This window comes from Scyliorhinus torazame, chromosome 3, assembly GCF_047496885.1.
Source record: "Scyliorhinus torazame isolate Kashiwa2021f chromosome 3, sScyTor2.1, whole genome shotgun sequence".
Taxonomy (NCBI): domain Eukaryota; kingdom Metazoa; phylum Chordata; class Chondrichthyes; order Carcharhiniformes; family Scyliorhinidae; genus Scyliorhinus; species Scyliorhinus torazame.
The window spans coordinates 199,469,690-199,491,170 of NC_092709.1; the positions used below are offsets into that span (position 1 = coordinate 199,469,690).

The following is a 21,481-nucleotide window of genomic DNA, read 5'->3' on the forward strand; positions in this document are numbered from 1 at the left end:
TCTATGGGTCATGATCATATTAGCAGCACTAGCTGTTGAGAGAGACAAATTACTAGTGTTGAATGGAATTCCCAAAACATTTACCCTGTAGATGAGAGAATATTGTTGAGGGGAATATTGATCCCCGTCACGTTTGTTCTTGCGTGAAAATTTAGAGTTGAAGGAATAATTTCTGGACACTATCTTGCCATCTGATCTTCTACAGATGTGTAAAAGGTTACCAATTTAAACTATTATCACATGTCCAAGGTTCTCATCAATAGCAGGCCCTCTGGTTTGGGGCCATATGAAGGATGATCACCCAGCAGTAGCACTGCTCTGCAGATGAACCCTTTAAAAACTGAGTATATTTCTGCTGTTCATCCAAAGGGGTGGAACTAAAGTTAAAGGGGGTAGAAGTTACCTACACCTGGCCAAAGGTTTCCTGAAGAGCTTACTAGGGATATCTCGATAGTGGGAAGGTACACGATATGGAAGATCTGGCCCAAACTAGACCCTCTTCCTCCTCTGCAAACTTAGCAAACCTATGTGTCATCATCCTGCTATATGCTGGCACTGCTATAATGGGATAGCAAGGGGATCAACAAGAGTTTCTAAGTCCCTGCCCCTTCACCATATTTTAAATATTACAAGGCAACCAAGGGTGGGTGGCCAACATCCCTGCTAACGCGGCAGTGATTTGGTGGTGGGTCTCCCCATTCCTCTTTCTGGGTTGCGTCTCACTAAGACTGCCAGAAAGCAGCTGATTTACTCGAGGAAATCTCAAATCACTTTAAAATGTGTGCAATTCTGCAGTAACTAAATTGAGATTTTTTTTCTTGTATGGAAATACATTTCAATCTGGTCTTATCTCCAAGGAGACTGCAAAGAAAGCATTGGGCAAATTTTTTTCTTTTTAATTTTTCCAATTAAGGGGAAATGTAGCATGCGCTGATCCACCTACCCTGCACATCTTTGGGTTGTTAGGGTGAGACCCAGCAGACGTGGGAGAATGTGCAAATTCAACATGGACAGTAACCTGGGGCCAGGGTCGTACCCGGGTCCTTGGCGCAGTGAGGCAGCAGTGCTAACCACTGTGCCACCATGCTGCCCTGAGCAAAATATAATTAGTACGATGATGGTCTCACTCACCATTTGGAGACCAGTGCAAGCCCCACCTTGCTTCTTTCTGGCGGGTTTGACACAATTGTCAGGTAATAAGGCACTTGTCTGGCCTCCTACTCCATCAAGCCCTCAGTCAGAGGCCGGCAGCACTGGGAGTGCTGATATTACATTAAGGTCTGAAGAAGGGGGATTTGCCATGGACCCCTAGACAGAGATGAGAATGTGTGTTGGGGGTCACAGAGGGGGTTACCAGGGAGGGGGTCAATAAGAAGTAAGAGCAGTGGGAGACTTTCAGTGCTCCCCAACCCCTTCCCAAAGCTGTGTACCTCAATTGGACACACAGTGCCCATGACGTGGTACCCTCCCGTCCCCATTAGCCGGCCAGCAAACCTGATGCGGTTTGTTTGGCAGCCTCCCCAGAAGGTAAATGCAAGTGGCAGCGTGATTATCCCCTTAAGTGGCTATTTAAGAGTCTTGAGTGGTCTGCAGCCTTCGCCCTCCATCCCTGGCCTTCAAACTCACCTCTGGTAGAGATATTCTTTTGCTCATTTTTTCAGAATCGATCCAGTAATAAATTAAATCCGTTGTAGAATGGCAGAATGATAAATGCACTAAAGGAGACCATTTGGCTATTTTCCTTCAGTTGGCTCTTTGATAGAGCTATTCACTTCTCTGCTATTTCCCCATAGTCTTTTGAACCTCCCTCCCTTCGTGTATTTATCGAATTCCTTTCTGAAAGTTACTCTTGAATCTGCTTTTTCCATTACCTTAAATCAATGTCCTCTGGCATACTGATCATTCCGCCACATTATCAAAACCCCACATGATTTTTAGCATCATTCTTTCCAAATTTTGAAAAAAAAATTTCCTTGTTAATGAATGATGCACAATCCTATCTGGAAAATCACTTTACAAGCTACACATGAGAAGATTAAACCATATTTCTAAAGCTTAACAACTGGAAACAAATTCTAATTGTGTATCTGATTTCTCAAAATATTGCTTTTGGCGTGATGTGATTATTTGCGATATCCAGTTTATATTTATTATCTGTCAACCTCCATGATATGTTCTGACAGTCGAGATTTTAACATCCAAGCACCATCTCAATTTAACACATGTATATGTTGATTTTTGGAGTTCCTGGTTTAATTTTTGTTCTTTTCCTGAGTACCATTGAAAGTTATTGAGGTTTTAACATCTAACATTACAAATTCACATGACCAAGATCAACACATATATCGTCAATAAGAGGGGGTTCCAGCCAACAAGTGTAACAATAGCCCCCATTTAACTAAAATACTTCTCTTGCAGACTTTACATTGCCAGACTTGGCCAAAACACACATTTATGGTGGTTTATGTACAGTGTGATTCAGCATTAATTTGCCAGCAAACCGGTCTCTTGTAGCTTCCTTCCCTTCTGCCTGTCTCCCATGTTTCTCTTGGGTACATCCATCGCTTCTCCACCCCCACTCCCTTTCTGTCTCTTCCTTGTTCCATGACTTGCTGTGAGTGTCCCCCCCCCCCCGTCCCCCACTCCCCTCAATTTATTGGTTGCTGGCCACGAACAGGTCTTGAAACAAGTTGGTGAATGGCTTCCAAGTCCTCTGAAAGCCTTCTACTGACCCACAGATGGCAAACTTTATATTCTCCAGCCTGAGAAATTCCGCCCAGTCAGACAGCCTTGGGTGGTGCTGCTGATCGTCAGCTGGACAGGAGTCTCTGGCAAGTGAGGCAAAGGCTTGGGTATGAGCCCCCCCTCTCCATGAAGATCTCTCACTGCTCTGATACCCTGAAAACCACCACTTGTGGCATGGCTCCACCCTCGCTCCCACAATCCTGGACATTGCCTCAAAGAAGGATATCCTGTACCCGACAAGACTGGGGCATGCCCAGAACATGTGGGTGTAGTATTCAGTATTCTTTCTAATAGTGAATGTACTCGTATCTGGGGGTACGTCGTTGTTTCCTTGCGAAGGAATTTTTTTACCTGTATGCACTGCAGATCGTTCCCCCTCCAGAGCTGAAACTTAAAAATCTCTCTGAATTAGGTGCTTTCTCCAAAAGCTGTTTACCAGGATCAATATCAGCTAATTAACTGTCTAGCTTCTAGTCCATCAAGTTCTGTAATGTGAATGTGGTTTTAGCAACCTACAGGCAACAAGCTCAATATTTAGCTCCTATAGTAGTCAGACTTTTATCACAGGGATGGGAAGATAGAATAATGTCAAATTTGCAACAACCATGGGAAGAATACTGGGTCTCAGGAAATAACAGATCTGAAACCTTAGATTGTGTGATTTCTTATATTTTGTTTTGCAGTGGGTGCTGGGGAAGCTGCTAACTTTGCTGCCTATGCATTTGCACCTGCCACACTGGTTACACCATTAGGTGCGCTAAGTGTCCTTATAAGGTATGATTGGTTATTTTTAATGCATTGATTGGAATACTATGAGAAGCAAAACCGACTGGCTTGGATGTAACTGTGACACAATTGTCAGATTATGATGTTTATTGAATGGCGGCCAGCATATGGTTGTCTCGGCTCATTGAAGGTGAATATTGGAAAAGCACCAAGCGTGGCTAGCATCAGTGAGACTACACTCTAGAATGTGGTAATGACTTCAGAATAGAAAGGGGGTGGTTTTCATGGCTTGTTTGTGGGAAATCAAATGATCTATGGTAACCTGAATCATCAACTATCCTGTTCTGACCCTTGCTTATGACTAATGTAGAGCCATGGTGTTGTATTCAATTTATCAATAGAAGTTCATCTTTCAAAAATATTATGGCCAATTTTTATCTCCGTACTTCCCCATTTCCCTGAAGGAATGGGACAATAGTGAGACAAGTGTGGTAGTTATCACTCAGTCTCTGAGTCTCTGACAATATCTGGCCCATTGTGTTCCTTGAAGCTAATTGGAGAATAAGCATCTGATACAAAACTACCTCTTGTTCAGCACAGTTGGCAAGACATTTGCACAAGTTACATGAGAATATTATAAAGGCAAATTAATGGACTATGTCAAATTGTTATATATCTGATCTGTACTGTACTGTCCTGCAGGTGTTCCTCTTGATGCCAAAATGGAAAATGATTAATTACCCATAGCGTGCACATTCATATGTTTAGTCATTTTTGCTGCAATGTGCTATTAATTTTCCTAATTTATACTTCACACAGTGCCATACTCTCATCGTATATCTTAAACGAGCGATTGAATATTCATGGCAAGTTAGGATGCATGTTGAGCATTGTTGGGTCAACCGTGATTGTGATCCATTCTCCAGAAGAGGAACGAGTTTATTCCTTGCATGAGATGGAAGAAAAACTAAAAGCCACAGGTACATTTTAGAAATATTATGATATATTTTTGTAAACTGGGAACTGAAATTCTGGAATGGTAAAGAATTCTTAAGACTTTAATCCTTCATAGAATTTACAGTGCAGAAAGGAGGCCCATCAAGTCTGCACCGGCCCTTGGAAAGAGCACCCCACCCAAGCCCACACCTCCACCCTATCCCCGTAAACCAGTAACCCCACCCCACATTTTTGGACACTAAGGGCAATTTAACATAGCCAATCCACCTAACCTGTGCATCTCTGGACTGTGAGAGGAAACTGGAGCACCTGGAGGAAACACACGGGGGAACATGCAGACTCCGCACAGACAGTGACCCAAGCCGGGAATCGAACCTGGGACCCTGGAGCTGTGAAGCAACTGTGCTAACCACTGTGCTACCGTGCTGTCCTAGAAAAACTGCATGAATCTACTCCATACGATCAATTGGTAATGGTGGATTTTCTTAGTGCAGTATTTTTAGTTTCCTCCCATATCCCTACAACCTGTGTGGTATTCACTGAATTGTTGTAGCACAGAAGCAGGCCATTTAGTCTGCTGTCTGTGCTGGCTCTGCCTAGGAGCAAATTGTCTATTGTCCTGCCTTCTGCCTGTAGACCTGTACATTCTTCCTTTTCAGACTGACCCTGCCTCCATCAGACCCTCGGGCAGTGCATTCCAGGTCCTAACCACACGATACAGAAAAAGGTTTTTCCTCATGTCACCATTTCTTCTTTTACCAATTAGCTGAAATCTGTGTCCTCTTGTTCTTGAACCATCCACCAATGGGAGCATTTTTCCTCTACCTGCTATGTCCAGACCACTCAATCACCCCTCAACTTTTTCATCTTCAAGAAAAACAGTGCCAACTTCTCCAATCTATCTACATAAAGAACAAAGAAATGTACAGCACAGGAACAGGCCCTTCGGCCCTCCAAGCCCGTGCCGACCATACTGCCCGACTAAACTACAATCTTCTACACTAAACTACAATCTTCTACACATAACACATAACTGAAAGTCCTCGTCCCTGAAACCATTCTCGTGAACCTTGTCCACGCACTCTCTAATGCCTTCACATCTTTCCTAAAGTGTGGCGTTCAGAACTGGATGCAGTTCTCTAGTTGAGGCTGAACCAGTGTTCCATGCAGGTTTAACATAATCTCCTTGCTCATGTGCCTATTAATAAAGTCTAGGATACTCTTATGCTTTAATAACCACACACTATTATTTATGCACGCATACATCCAGGTTCTTCTGCTCCTGGACCCCCTTTGTATCCTTTATTTTATGTTGTCTCTGCATTTCTCCTACCAAAATTAATCACTTCACATGTCCCTGCATGAAATTTCAGCTGCCATATGTCCATCTAAACTGCCTGTCCTTTTGAACTTCTACACAATTCTTCTATATCCTTACAAATTTAGAAATTGTACTGTGCACACTGAGGCAGGATTAATTAATGACCTTGCAGTAAAGGCGTCTCTAGGTAGCAATGATCATAAGATTTAATTTTGCATTCAGCTTGAGAGAAAGAAGGGTGAGACGTATGGGTCTCTTATCTTAATTAAAGGCAATTACAATTATGATATAGATGTGCTGGTCAAGTGGGCAGAACAATGGCAAATGGAATTTAACTCTGAAAAGTGAGGTAATGCATTTTGGGAGCACGAACAAGGCAAGGGAAAGCACAATGAGCGGTAGGACACTAGGAAGTACAGAGAACCAAAGAACCCTTGGGGCGCATGTCCAAAGATCCTTGAAGGCAGCAGGAGAGGTAGATAAGATGGTTAATAAGGCATATGGGATACTTGCCTTTATTAGCCGAGGCATAAAATATAAAAGTAGAGAGGTTATGATGGAGCTGTATAAAATGCTCATTAGGCCACAGCTAGAGTACTGTGTATAATTCTCGTCTCCACACTATAGGAAGAAGGAGCTTATAGTAGAAAGGGTGCAAAGGATGATGCTGGGCTGGAATGTCTCAGCTATGAAGAGATGCTGGATAGGCTCGCCTTGTTTTCTTTGGAGCAGAGAAGACTGAGGGGGGACCTCACTGAAGTGTACAAAATTATAAGGGATGTCGATATAGTAGATAGGAAGAAACCTTTCCCGTTTGTCGAGGGGTCAATAACCAAGGGGCACAGGTTTAAGGTAGGTGCAGGAGATTTAGAGGGAACATATGGAAACCTTTTTCACCCTCTGGAACCCAATGCTTGAAAGGATGGCAAAGGAAGGAACCCTCAACATTTAATAAACATTTAGACAAACACTTGCAACGCCATAACATACAAGGTTATGGACCAAGTGCTGGAAAATGGGATTAGAATAGATGGGTGTTTGATGACCAGGATAGGCATGGTGGGCCAAAGAGCCTCTTTCTGTGCTGCAAAACTCTATGACAAGGATATGAGGACAGAGTTCCTATCTACTATATCGACATCCCTTATAATCTGAGGACAGAGTTTGTAAGAGCGAACTGGCAGAATAGGCTCAATGGTGGGACAGTGGAGAAACAACGGCAGACATTTAAGGAAATAGTCTATTTTTTTAAAAAAATATTTTTATTAAGGTTTCTTAACAACACAATTTTTTCCCCTTACAAACAATAACCCCCCCCCCCCCCCCCCCCACGTAACAAAATAACGCAAATTCTCCCTGAGCAAGATATATACATGGCAAGATGGTATATTTACATAGCTTTATACACTGGCTCTCGCCCATTCGTGCCATTTTCCCCCACCCTCCATGTTATCCCCTGCTCATCCGTCCCCTCAAGCAATCTCTCGTTTCCCCCCTTCCCTCCCTCTTTCCCCCCCCCCCCGCCCCCAGGGTTGCTGCTGCTGCTGACCGACCTTCCTCTAACGCTCCGCAAGATATTCTAGGAACGGTTGCCACCGCCTGTAGAACCCTTGTGCAGATCCTCTCAAAGCGAACTTAATTCTCTCCAATTTTATGAACCCCGCCATGTCGTTTATCCAGGCCTCCAGGCTGGAAATAGTCTATAACTCGCAGCAAAGATCTATTCCATTGAGAAAGAATGTTTTCATGAGAACGATGCACTATCTGTGCTTAACTAAGGGAGTTAAAGATAGTATCAAATTGAAAGATAAACATATAAACGGCAAAGATTTGTGATAGGTCAGAAGATTGGACTGAATTTAGAAATCAGCAAAGAATTACTTACACTTAAGTTCTCCCTCTTATTTTTATGGGAGTGAGCTATCTGGAAATATAGAAACTTTGTTCTTACAAGTATTTTCAAAGGTAAGGAGTAACTAAATGGAATGTTGGTCTCTTAGGGGGTGAGACTGGTGAATTAATAATGGGGAAACCTGGAAATGGCGCAAACATTGAATGGGTATTTTGTATCTCTTCACTGTAGAAGACAAACAAAATCACAGAATACTTGAAAATCGAGAGATAAAAGGGAGGGAACGACTTGGATAAACACGAGGGAAAAAGATGACCAGTCCCCTGGCCCTGATGGCTTTCATCTTAGGGTTGTAAAGAAGTGATTGCTAAGACAGTAGATGCATTGATAGTGATCTTCCAAATGTCCCTAGTTTCTGGAAATGTCTCAGCGGATTAGAAGACCGCTAATGCAGCACATGTTCAAGAAAGGACATGTAGAAACTATAGGCCAGTTAACCTGTTAGGATCCCAGATGAGAACTTGACTATTTGCAAAACTGTGAAAAACGGTGACTGCAGAATAGGAGTGGTAACACTGACCAATAGGTATCTTTTATGTTAAAACAAACTTTGATTTAAACGCAGAATTAACCACATTAGAAACAATGAAATAGCTTCACAGTTAACAGCTCTTAAATCAAAGAAGGAACTCTAACTTCCTAAATCTGCCACTAAATATTACAATTAAGCAAACCAATAATACCACTTTTATAAATAAAATTAACAATTAGTCAGGTTTTACTTGCTTTTCCCCGTGCAGAGACCTAGGGGAGAACCTTTCGGGCGCAAACTGAAAGACACTCTCATCAGACTAAAGTCCTATGGCAAACTGCAACTACAGACAGGCCTGACTCCTCCGTTGAATTACCACATTACTACATCTGTGCCCACAACATTCTTCTGTTTCCTCCTACAAGATGTCCTATGCCCAGTTTACCCAGGACCAAACACAATCTCTCTCATAAATTATCTACACCCAAGGGACCGCCAAACCAAAATACTATGCTAGCTATCTGCAAACAAATAAATGCTTCTCAAATCTCCCCCTCCTCCAATCTGAGAAATCAAGGATGATCCCATGTTTACGACACCGTAATCACAGCGTTACCAGATATACTGGCTATATCTATCCTACCCAGGCTTTTTAATAATATTACTGCAAAGAATATAAAATATAACCTATTTTCTATGACAAAAAATATAAAATAACATCTTCTACTACAAAAAATATAAAAGATAACATTTTCATGCATTTATCACAAACCTAGCATCTGCCAAAGGGAAAATGCTAGAATCCATTATTAAGGAGATACTAGCAGGACATTTAGAAATTATAATATGATTAGGCAATTATGTGAAAGGGCAATCATATGTGACTAATTAATTGTAATTCATTGAGGAAGTAACAAGCAAGGTAGATAAAGGAGAACCTGTTGATGTGGTGCATTTGGATTTCCAAAAGGCATTCAACAAGGTGCCACATAAAAGGTTACATGACAAAATAATATTTCATGGTGTAAGGGTAACAAATTAGCATGGATAGAGGATAGATTAAATAACGGGAAACAAAGGCAAATGGAATGTTGGTGTTTATTGCAAGAGGAATCAAGTGTAAAAGTAGTGAAGCAGGCCACACCTGCAGCACTATGTATAATTCTGGTCTCCTTACTTAAGAAAGGATGCAATGAGTAGCAGTTCAGTGAAGGTTCCCTCGACTGATTCCTGGGATGAACGGGTTATTGAGGAAAGGTTGGGCCTGTACCCATTGGAGTTTAAAAAAATAGTGATTATTTTATTAAAACATTAAATGTCCTGAAGGGACTTGGCAGGATGATGCTGAGAGAAAGTTTCCCTGTGGGAGAGACTAGAACCAAGGAGCACAGTTCGAAAATTAGGTGTCTCCATTTTAGACTGAGGCAAGGAGAAATGTTTTTCTCTTGAGGGTTGCTAGTCTACGGAATTAACTTGACCATAGAGCAATGGAGGCTGGGTTATTGACTATGTTCAAGGCCGAGTTAGATAGATTTTTGATCAGCAAGGGAGTCTAGGATTATGGCGAGCAGACAGGAAAATGGAGTTGAGGAGACAATCAGAGCAGCTATGATTTTACCAAATGATGGAGGAGGCTCAAGCAGCTTACACCTTCTAATTCCTGTGTTGTGTACACCAAGGTATAAGTCATTAATATATATCAAGACGAATAAGGATCTCTCAACACAGGCCTCCCGGGAACTCCACTACAAACCTCCCTCCAGTCTGTAAAGCATCCATTAGCTACTGCACTCTGTTTCCTGTCAGTCAGCCAATTTCTTATCTGTTTTGCTACTGTCCTTTTTATCCCATGAGTTATGATGAGGAGGAGAGCAACTTTCATTCGAATAACAATTTTAAAGTGTCTCAAGGCAATATTTTTTTGTTGATCTTTTGGTTGAAATGTTTCAAGTGGAAAAAGTATGTGTCTAGCAGGTACCAGTCATTTATTGACACACCTCTATTTTAATGACTAAGGGCAATGCTACAGCTTGTTCCCTAACTGCAGACACCCATTGTTGAATTGTGCCATCTGCAGCAAGGACATTGTGGCTAATTGAAATATAAAGACACCACTATCTGTGATTGGCAAAGTCGTTCCTGTCCTCAACTTATGCATGTAACACATATTAGATGATGTGTTGCCCGCACCTGTATTGCCCTAACATAGCCAGCACTTGACAAGAATTTTAAACAGTTTGATCTCTGATGTCCTGAGAAAATGAATGCAACTTAGTTTTTAATTTTAATTTTATGTTGCATCTTGACTGTGTACCATGCTGGGAGATATTACGAAGGAGAACTAATGGATAAGCTGTGGGAGAACGAGCTATGTGCGAGTGCTGGATGTGGTGTTGGTTGACAGGCAATGCTGTGAATGGAATATTGGGCAATCTCCCAGATTCATGTAACTACTGGTTAGTTTTGCCTTGAGAGGTCACTGAAAGCATACGGTATTCTTCTACATTCATTCTCAAATCCTATAGGGGCTAATATCTTAGTTGAACCTGGCTGTTGAGCAGTGTTTTGTCTTTTTTTAAACATTCACTCTGGGGGTATGGACATTGCCAGCAGGATCAGTATTTATTGGCCATCCCTAGTTGCCTTGAGAATACTTGATCAACAATCATCCAGCAAGAGCAGAAGCATCACCGCTCTCTTGTCAACTGTCCACATTTCATGCCTTCCCATCTCTCCTTTTTGCCTTCAGCATATATGGACATAATTTTGGTCTTTGCAGTTATTTAATGGCCTAACAAACGACCACTTTCTCTCAAGTGGCTGTATCCCTTTGAATTTTAGGCAACAGTCCTAGCATTGCTTGGTCTCATGATCCCTTCCTGTTTCCTTCTGTGCCAATGGTACAGGAAATGTATTTAATTTATATACAATAACTGGGGCATCCTCAATTGTTACCTTGTGTAGCAGTGCACATAGTACAGTTCCAGGTATTATGAAATCGGGGTTTATCTGTACTCTGGTTCATTCAATTATAAACTAATCTGTCCCTTGGAATCAGATGAGACATTGGTTTTGCACCCCACCTAATGTTACTTTCCATTGAAGTTCCACCCTAACATGTGGGTTTCCTACCTGACAAGTTAATTAGAATCGCCCTACGATTCTCTCCCTGAAGCATCAGTTCTGTTTGGAAAGAGCAATGTGATAATTAGAAATTTTCATGCTGTATTTCCTTGGTTTCTGTATTTTTCAGCATAACATTTTGTTGTTTTCTTTTTTTTTTTTGCATCCCCCAAGCAAACTGCAGAGGGAGCCCCAACCACCTCCCCAATCCAAAAATTGAAAAATCCGGTGTCCAACATAACATTTTGAGACATTGAATTTCAATTAATATTGTCTAATTTGTTAGTATCCTATGAAATATTCAGTTCAACCTTTGTCTCGTGTGCTAAAATATTTGATTCTTCTCCTTGAGGAAAGGTTTGGGAATGTGTTTGGTTTAAGTGTTGTGTTTTAAAGAAAGCAAATTCACACAAGTTTTATAAGACTTAACATGGGTTGCAGGCATTAAAGCTGTTTATCATTGTCAGGTGAGCAGGTCTCTGGAAGTCACAGCTCTTTATTTATTTCTAATTTAGGCACAAAGGCTAATTTCTTCATCCCAGGCACATTTAGCCAGATTGTGCTATATTAACCTAGAGAAATTAAGTTGCCCACAAATTCATACGTAGCCTCATCCGACCAACTGTTTACATCCCTTTTGGAAAAAATGGAGAGTGCGAACAAAGGAAATTATAGAATGCATGATACCCAGTTGATCACCAGGGAATCCTACTGTTACATCCCTTGAATTACTACTGTTTAATTTGATTTTGTTATGATCCTGTTGGGGACCATTAACATTTAGAGAAGTAATCTGAACAATAGCAATGAAATGACAGAACGACACCACAGATTTCATGTTTTTAAACAAGAACAACTTTATTGTATATCAAAAAGACTTGAATAATAAAATAAGTGCTATTAACAATATAGCTAATGAAGACTTAAGCTATAAACTCCATACTATCTTCTCCTTCTTCCTCCCCCCCCCCCCCCCCCCCCCCCCCCCCCCCCCCCCCCCCCCCCGGTCCACCCCACAATTATTTCCTTATAAAATCCTGAAGGTTTATTCACTTTTCCTGGGTCCAACTCGAGGTATGTCAGCACTCTGCAGAATTCACTCTGTATTCTCTTCAATGTTCCGGCTATTTGCCAACGTACAAATTTCATGTGGGTCCTTCCATTATGCAGCAGTTCAAGAAGGCAGCTCACCACCACCAACTTCTCGAGGGAAATTAGGGATGGGCAATAATGCTGGCCCAGCCACGAAACCCACATCCCATGAATTTTTTTTTTTTAATTAAAAATTTGCTTTTGATCCACCAATTTCTTTATAGACCTCACAACTCTTGATTCCACATTTTTAGCACAGGTCTCTGTGCGACTCCTGCGCAGGGGCTTAAAGCATCAGAAAACACCCTTGGTTTCTTGTAGCTTACTGCTATGGTTTCAAAATGCAGCCAAACTGATTACTTCCGGAACTCCAACTGCAGTAGGTTAACTGCCTTTTTTTGAACTTGACTGTAAATTTCTTCCTTTCCAGCTAAACAAATCTTAGTCATTTTTCCCAGCTTTGTCTTATTGTGAATGCCAACTCCCAATCATAGACTGAATCATGGATGATGGATCTAACTTTATTGTACCACCGATCTGGCTTTAACGCTCAACCTTTAAGGAGCTACAAGCTCCATAAAACTCAAAAGCTGACTGAGTATTTTTAGCTGCTTCTCTCAACCAGTATTGCCTGCTGGCTATGTTGTAATTGAATTCACAGAGAAGACTAAGATCTACCCATCTCCATGGCAATGTGACACACCTGTTCCCAGGTAGAAATGCAAAATAAATACCTTTTTAATTCTAATCCTTCCCTTAATTCTGGGAAAACACATGACTTAACTCCTTTTACTACAATAACTGTAAGCGTCATGTCTCTAGTTCTTTAATTCTGTAAACCCACCTGCTGTTTTATGGTTTTATCTTCCTAGCTGTTAATTTCTTAAATCGATGTTGCCCCAGCCTTTTAAGTGTAATAAATTCAACCTAGTATGAATTGCATTTACTTTGGGGCTGCCTTCACCAGTCTCTCAACTAGATATGCACATTCTCTACAGTTAAAACTTTAATTCTTAAAACTATACATTATATTCTAAAACAAATGATTTAAGAACTAGATTTTTGCAACAATATTGACCAGGTATGGGCAATGCTGAATGTAAGATGTTTGGAACATTTCACTGAGTCACCAGTGCAACTGTATCCAGCAAAATACCGAAGGCAAACCTAAAATTTCTAACAAACTGTGTATCATTTGTGGAGAAATTTTGTTTGTTCATAATTTATCTTTTCCATTTTGTCTCTTTCTTTCAGGGTTCATCATATTTGCCAGCATAACAGTCATAGCCTCCCTGCTATTGATGATATTTGTTGCCCCCAAAATGGGACCAACTAATATACTGATCTACATCTCCATTTGTTCACTGATTGGCGCCTTTTCCGTATCTTCTGTGAAGGGATTAGGTATTGCCATGAAGGAGCTGTATGAAAAGAAACCAGTAGTCAACAAACCACTGAGCTGGATTCTACTCGCCACTTTAATTATTTCTGTCAGTACTCAAATCAATTATTTAAACAAAGCGCTTGACACCTTCAACACCTCTATAGTGACCCCTATTTACTATGTTTTCTTCACCACTGTAGTCTTAATGTGCTCTGTTATCCTTTTCAAAGAATGGAACAATGTGGCAATTAAGGATGTCATTGGGATTATCAGTGGATTCTGTACCATAATCCTAGGCATCTTTTTACTTCATGCTTTTAAAGATGTTCAATTCACCTGGGAACAGTTAACATCCCTCATTAAGAAAAATGAGACAGCAGGAAGAAATAGTTTTGATCATGATGACCACCATACATTGCTGGACAATATGGACAACAGTCCTTCTGCTATTTATGATGATGAAATACATTTATTTTTTGACAGAAGAAATGTTGGTTCTAAGGATCCGAGGTAACTAGAAAAACATGACCTTCCAATAAATTACTGCCCCTTGAACATTGAGGTCTGCAGAAACATTGCATACCATCAACACATTACAAGAATGCCAAGATCTTCAGTCTGCTATAGAAAAGACATCTTGGATGTTTTTGTAGATTTTGCAGTCTATTCCTGATTATTCAAAATCATTTTTTGCACTAAAGTGGATTAACCAATAATCCTAATTAATCAAAGCGATGCAAGTAACAAAAACATGTTAAAAGATCTTATAACTTGAAAACATTTTGACTTATAAATAATAGACTTATTTCAATTTGAGACATTTATTTGAGGATTCATATGTGGAGAACTGATGTGAAATGTCAATGTGCTGTCTTCAGATAGTGGAATTCTTGTTAATGCACAATCAAAATGACTCATGCCAGTGTAAAGATTAACATTTTGGCTGCTAGTATAGTGCAATTCGCTTTTTAAAATATTATGAAAGCACTTTTTATAAACTAAATTATTGCATACCATGATTAAAATGATTTGGCTTTTGATATTAATGCTTGTATGTAATTGAAGCTTTACAGGGAGAACGCCACATTCCTTGGTGAATGAGTTGTATTGAATGACAGTGTATTGAGTTTGCTTGTAACTTCATAAACTTTTACTAATAAAGATTTGCTCTCACATTTGAGATGTAAACACCTGCTTAAAGGAATACGTGTTTAAAAATTCTTAATTTGTGACTGTCTTAGCTTTTATAGAAACTGAAATGTAATCAGTAATTTAGTTATGAACAATCTCTTGCACATATTCAATTTTCTTAATACATGTTCTCGAGTCAAAGTTGGCAAATTCCTTTTGTATTCGAGGTACTTTTTTTTGTTTGACATTTTGTTTTAATTCAGTAACAGTGGCTTGGCATTTTATGGATTTGCACTATTTTGATGAGTACTTTTTATTTGATCAGGATGAAGAATCTGGAGAATTGTTCAGTTTTTAAATTTCATTTTAGGTACCAAGATCAGCATCAAATGTTGCCATGAATTGTGAATGTGACCCAATGACTTTAATGCTCCCTGGAATATGACCCATTATTGTAATTCCAATATATTTCCATTTCCCAGGTCAGTCAGCCCTCTGGTCCCTTGAAGCATGATTGTGAATAGGTACCAAACAGTTTTGTGTACATATTGGCTTGAGGCTTTTTCAAATTTGTTTCACATAGGGCCAGTGAGTTTTTAGTTAATTTATCATTAAAACAAGCAACTGTTAAGATAGTAAAAGGGAATTATGTGGTCTTAGTCTTTTTCTCTCCTAGTTCCTCTTGTGCTTCTAAATGAGGCAACAATTGCAGAGAAGTGAAAAGTCACATTGGATACCTTGTGAGGAAAAGACCATCAAGATTATGACTATTGAGACAATAAAAGAAATAGTGCCAGGTGAAGTCTTGGGCGGGATTCTCCGACCCCCCGCCGGGTCGGAGAATCGCCGGGGGGGCGGTGTGAATCCCGCCCCCGCTGGCTGCCGAATTCTCCGGCGCCGGGGATTTGGCGGGGGAGGGAATCGCGTTGCGCCGGTCGGCGGCTGCTGCCAGTGACCTCCCCTCCCCCGCGATGGGCCGAGTGGCCGCCCGTTTTCGGCCGGTCCCGCAGGCGTAAATTACAACAGGTATTTGCCGGCGGGACCTGGCTGCGCGAGCGGCCTCCGGGGTCCTCGGGGGGGGGGGGAACTGGCCCTGGGGAGTGCCCCCACGGTGGCCTGGCCCGCGATCGGGGCCCACCAATCCGCGGGGGCAGTCTATTGTTCCGCGTCGGCCTCTGTGGTCGTTCGCGATGGCCGACGCGGAGATGAACCCCCCCTGCGCATGTGCTGAGATGACGCCAGCAGACGCTGGCGCTCGCGCCGGCCGACGGATGCCCTTCGCTGCTGGTTGGCGTGGCGCCAAGCCCCTTCTTCCCCGCCAGCCGGCACAGCGCAAACCACTCCGGGGCCGGCCTAGCTCCTGAAAGTGAGGAGGATTCCGCACCTTTGGGGCAGACCAACGCCGGAGTGGTTCACGCCACTCCTCGGTGCTGGGACACCCTCCCCTGCCGGGTAGAGGAGAATCCCACCCCCTTGTATCTCCACCAAGCTAATGGCTAGTTCCCCCTTGTGCTTTTCCTTGCTCATCTCTTAATTTAGTCAATTATTTAATCATTGCATGTGTATTATGTTCTGAGGGGCTTTATAAGCATCGTCAAGTATCTCCTTTTAGAGTCTAGGGCGGATTTACCGACCACCCCAAAGCGTGTTTTTTGGCAGTGGAGGTGGCCGGTCAGCGGGATCTACCAATCCCAACGGGATTTCCCATTGACAGCACACCTCGTCGCCAGGAAACCCATGTGCCATCATGGGACCGCAATTTCCCGCCAGTGCGAGTAGCTGATAAATCCCGCCCTAATTGTTCTGAAACCCTGATGTTCATCATTCCATTATAGATGCCATATCTTCAGTTTTCTACAACAACAACTTGCCTTTAATGCAGTAAAATAGCCCAAGGTGCTTCTCTGGAGAGCTCTCAGAAAATATGGCAGCCTGAGCTCTGGAATTGCGTTCCTAAACCTCTTCCCCTTTCTATCTCCCTCTGCTCTTTTAAGACACTCAAAACAGAATCAGTCACAGAATTGTTACACCATAGCAGGAGGCCATTCTACCCATCATGCCTGCATTGGTTCTCCAAATGAACATCATGATTTAGTGCCATTCGCCTTCCTTCTCCCCGTGCCCCTGCGCATTGTTTCTCGTAAAATAATCATCTAATCGATTGAACCTGCCTCCACCACACTGCCAGGCAGTGCATTCAAGACCCGAATCACTCATCTGAAAAAGTTTATTCTCACATTACATTTGCTTCTTTTGCAAATCACTTTAAATCTGTGCCCTCTCGTTCTTCATCCTTTTATGAGTGGGAAACATTTTCTACCTGTCTACTGTGTCCATTACCCTCAGATTTGGAACATCTCTATCAAACCTCCGCTTGGCTTTATTCTCTCGAAGGAAAAGGGTACCAAATCCGCCCCATCTATCCTCGTAACTGAAGTTTCTCCCATTCTTGTAAACCTCTTCTGCACTCTCCCCAATGCATTCATATCCTTCCTGTAGTGTGGTGTGCAGAAATGTACACAATATTCCAGTTGAGGTCTAACCTGTGTTGTATGGCTCTTGTACCCTATACCCTATTTTGTATGCTTTATTAACTACTTTTTCTACCCATCCTGCTCCATTCAATGATCTATGGACATATACATCCAGGTCCCTCTGCTCCTGTACCCCCTTGAGAATTTTACCCCTTATTTTATATTGACCCATAACTTCCTGGCTCCCTTGTGTTTTGTTTTGTTTTGGGGGGGGGGGGGGGGTGTATCCAAATGATGCACTGGGGAATGCTTTTAGGATGTTCCCCTGTAAAGGTTTACCTAGCAATTGGCCAGAAGCACTAACTTTCCTGGGCAATTGTGTTGCACTGGGAACCATACAGCAAAGTGATATGAATCACTAACTTCGGATGGTTCTGCCAGTTTTATCCTATAGTTTCTCTGAAATAGTTGGAAGGAAAAAAGATCAGTTTAACTCCAGAGTGACTATTTTAAAAACCCAAACCGAGTCCCACCTGGAACATGCTGCAAACCCACGATCTCTCTGGACCACCCCACAACTCCCACCCAACGAAGCACCAGCTGTCCCCACCACCCCTCCCCAGCCAGGCCCAGCTCGGCGTGACCGGGCACCCACATCCCATCCAACGCCCCCCCCCCCCCCCCCCCCCCCACCCCCCCCCCCCCCCCCCCCACCCCCACCCCACCCCGCTCGTCCACTTTCGGTATCTTCCTCCATGCTGAGCCCCACCACCTCCCAGTATCATTGCTCTGACTCTGGTCTCCTTTTCTCCCCCCTTCCCCCAGTCCCCCAGATCTCCCACCCATTCTGGGTCCATTCCCCCAGGGTCTCCCCAAGTTCTGACTCTGCCCCCCCCCCACCTCCGAAACCCCACTTACCTATGAAACTTACCTTTTCCCCATAAATTGTCCATTTTTAAGCACTTTCTTTATGGCAGCTAGTGCCGTAAAAAGATGGAATGCCCCACTTCTCTGCGCTCCAGTTACTCCGCGCCGATGCAGCCAGAGCTGAACTTTGCTACTCCAGTCTCGCCCAGCTGAGAGAAAGGGGGTTTGGAATTTCAGTGAGGGCAACTCCATCCAGAGTAGCAATCTGTCAGTGCTTGCCACTTAGAGGAAGTTACGGGCCATTGTCTCTTCATGGTCTTCCTACCAGAAGCAGCTCACACTTTCCACATTGACCTTCATCTGCCATTTATTTGGCCACTCCACCAACTTGCCTATGTCATTTTGAAATTCTGCACAGTCCTCCTCACATTTTACAATTCTTCCAAGTTTTTGTCATCAGCAAACTTGGAAATTTCCCCTGCAGACCAAGATCTAGATCATTAATATATATTAGAAAAGCAAGGGTCCCAATACTGACCACTGGAGAATTCCACTACCAACCTTCTTCAGCTCAAAAAATATCCCTTGATCATTATTCTCTTTCATATTACTCCAATGTTGGATTAATTTTCCTTCCAACTATTTCAGAGAAACTATAGGATAAAACTGGCAGAACCATCTGAACATTTTGTATCCATGTTGCTGTTGATCCTTTTATTCCATAAGCTATAACTTTTCTCACAACACTGTTGTGTGGCACTAAATCAAATGCCTTCTGAAAGTCCATATACACCACGTTAACGGCATTATCCTCATTGAACCTTTTTGTTATTTTTTCAAAAAACTCCAGCAGACACAGGTAGTGGGGGAATCATCAGAGTAAGCCTGGGAGTCAAGGGAACCCGTCCTGTGTTGGAGTTGTGTTGATCTGTGAATAGAAGTTCTGCCTTTGTTAAGAAATCACTGCTGATTTTAGCACTGCCTCGTCATATGACAACATTGGCGACAAGAATAAATCAGCCGGTCAACAAAGAATACAGCACAGATACAGGCCCTGCGCCTACCAAGCCTGTACGTATCATGGTACCAATCTTTGTCAAAACCCTCAGCACTTCCTTGTGCCTTATCCCTCTATACCCGTCCTATCCATGTGTTTGTCAAGGTGCCTTTTGAATGCCGTTAATGTATCTGCTTCCACAACCTCCCCTGGCAACGCGTTCCAGGCACTCACCGCCCTCTGTGTAAATATCCTGCCTCTCATGTCTCCTCTAAGCTTTGCCCCATGGACCTTAAACCTATGCCCCCTGGTGACAGACCCCTCCACCCTTCGAAAGAGTGCTTGCCCATCCACTCTATCCATGCCCCTCATAATCTTATAGACCTCTATCAGGTCACCCCTCAATCTTCATCTTTCTAATGAAAACAGTCCAAGTCTATTTAGCCTCTCCACGTAGCTAACACCCTGCAGACCAGGCAACATCCTGGTAAACCTCCTCTGCACCCTCTCCAAAGTTTCCACATCCTTCTGGTTGTGTGGCGACCAGAATTGCGCGCAATATTCCAAGTGTGGCCTTACCAATGTTCCATATAACTGAAGCATGACTTGCCAGTTTTTATACTCTATGCCCCATCCAATGAAGGCAAGCATTCCATATGCTTTCTTGACTACCTTGTCAACTTGTGATGCCACCTTCAAAGATCTGTGGACCTGCACGCCCAGATCTCTCTGACTTTCTATATTTCCAAGAGTTTTGCCATTACAATATATTTCCCATCGGTTAGACCTACCAAAATACATTACCTCATATTTGTCTGGATTAAACTCCATTTGCCATTTCTCTGCCCAAGTCTCCAACCTATCTATGTCCTGCTGTATCTTCTGACAATCCTTAACACTCCCTGCCACTCCACCAACCTTGGTGTCATCCGCGAACTTACTAATCAGATCAGCTACATTTTCCTCCAAATCGTTTATGTACACTACAAGAGGCCTAAGCACAGGTCCCTGTGGAACACCACTAGTCACAATCTTCCATTCAGGAAAAACACCCTTCTACTGCTACCCTTTGCCTTCTGTGACTGAGCCAGTTTTGTATCCATCTTACCGCTTCACCTCTGATTCCGTGTGACTTCACCTTTTGGACCAGTCTGCCATGAGGCACCTTGTCAAAGGCTTTACTGAAGTCTTTATGGGATCTTAACCTGTAGAACTACACCAAGTTTGGGGGAAGCTTAGTTGATAAATCAAGTCCTGGCGCAATACGACAAGTTGTAAGATTTGTACTATTTGTAGACTGTGTTAAGTTGTTCGATTCCTTGTATTATTCGACTGTGTATAGTTGAAGGAATTTATATCATCTCTGCTATTCGGTTATCAGTAGCACTTTGCGAATACTGGAACTCAGCAGAAATTTGCAGTATAAACTCCTCAGGTGCCAAAAAGAATTGTTTTATTTGTAGTCGCTTGATTACAATTTGAAAGTCATTTAAAAGGCAATTCGTAGACAATTCGAAGCTTTCAGAGAATTACAGACATTATCTTTCTTTGCTTAGGCAGACAGCTCAAAAGTAACTTTTTAAAGGTCAAAGTCTGGCAATGAAACATGAAGAGAGAGAGAAAGCTAATCTTCAGCTAAACTCAAACTCAAAGTCAAAAGTGGACTAACGTCACTGACACAGACTGTTAAACTGACAACCCCCAAAAGACATCTCTAAAATGGAGACTAGAATCAAAGGCAAAAACTGACTAAACTAACAGAAAGACAAAACTTAAGCTACAAAGACAATACTCACAAAGACAACAAAACCCAACCTAACCTAACCTAACCCAACCTAACCTAACCTAACCTAACCCAACCTAACCCAACCCAACCTAACCTAACCTAACCTAACCCAAAATGGCCGGGAGAAACTTTTTCAGTTATACACTTTCATATCTGTCTTAAATCGTCTAATTACACCCCAATATAATCCTAATTGGTTTGGGTTAGACTCAAACACATTTGATTTGATGGCAAGCCGTCCATCTTCAATGTGCAACATCAGCTTTTCTGACCCAGCTGTTATCTGCATTGTGAACAATGGTGCCTTCATGTTGCTGTGTATTCAATCCCTTGACCTTGACAATTAGCACAAGACAGTGTCATTATCTTGAAAATATGCATTTGCCAGAACAACGGACTTCAGTAAAAGTGAATTATGCTGTATAAATGGGTATTTAAAACTGGGGCTCAACATTTATGCTTAAACAGCTATCTTTTACCTATACTAGTTGTAT

General features: G+C 42.2%; 1 protein-coding gene across 1 annotated transcript in view; it reads left to right on the forward strand.

Moving 5' to 3' along the window:
* Positions 1 to 14,936, forward strand: part of LOC140408885 (magnesium transporter NIPA2-like) — a 40,534-nt gene extending 25,598 nt beyond the window's left edge. Inside the window, exons 4-6 of the mRNA XM_072496723.1 lie at positions 3,429 to 3,519; positions 4,291 to 4,451; positions 13,603 to 14,936. Of these exons, the coding sequence (XP_072352824.1) occupies positions 3,429 to 3,519; positions 4,291 to 4,451; positions 13,603 to 14,246 (896 nt within the window). The 3' untranslated portion in view covers positions 14,247 to 14,936. The remainder of the gene's footprint in view (positions 1 to 3,428; positions 3,520 to 4,290; positions 4,452 to 13,602) is intronic.
* Positions 14,937 to 21,481: the final 6,545 nt, after the last annotated feature.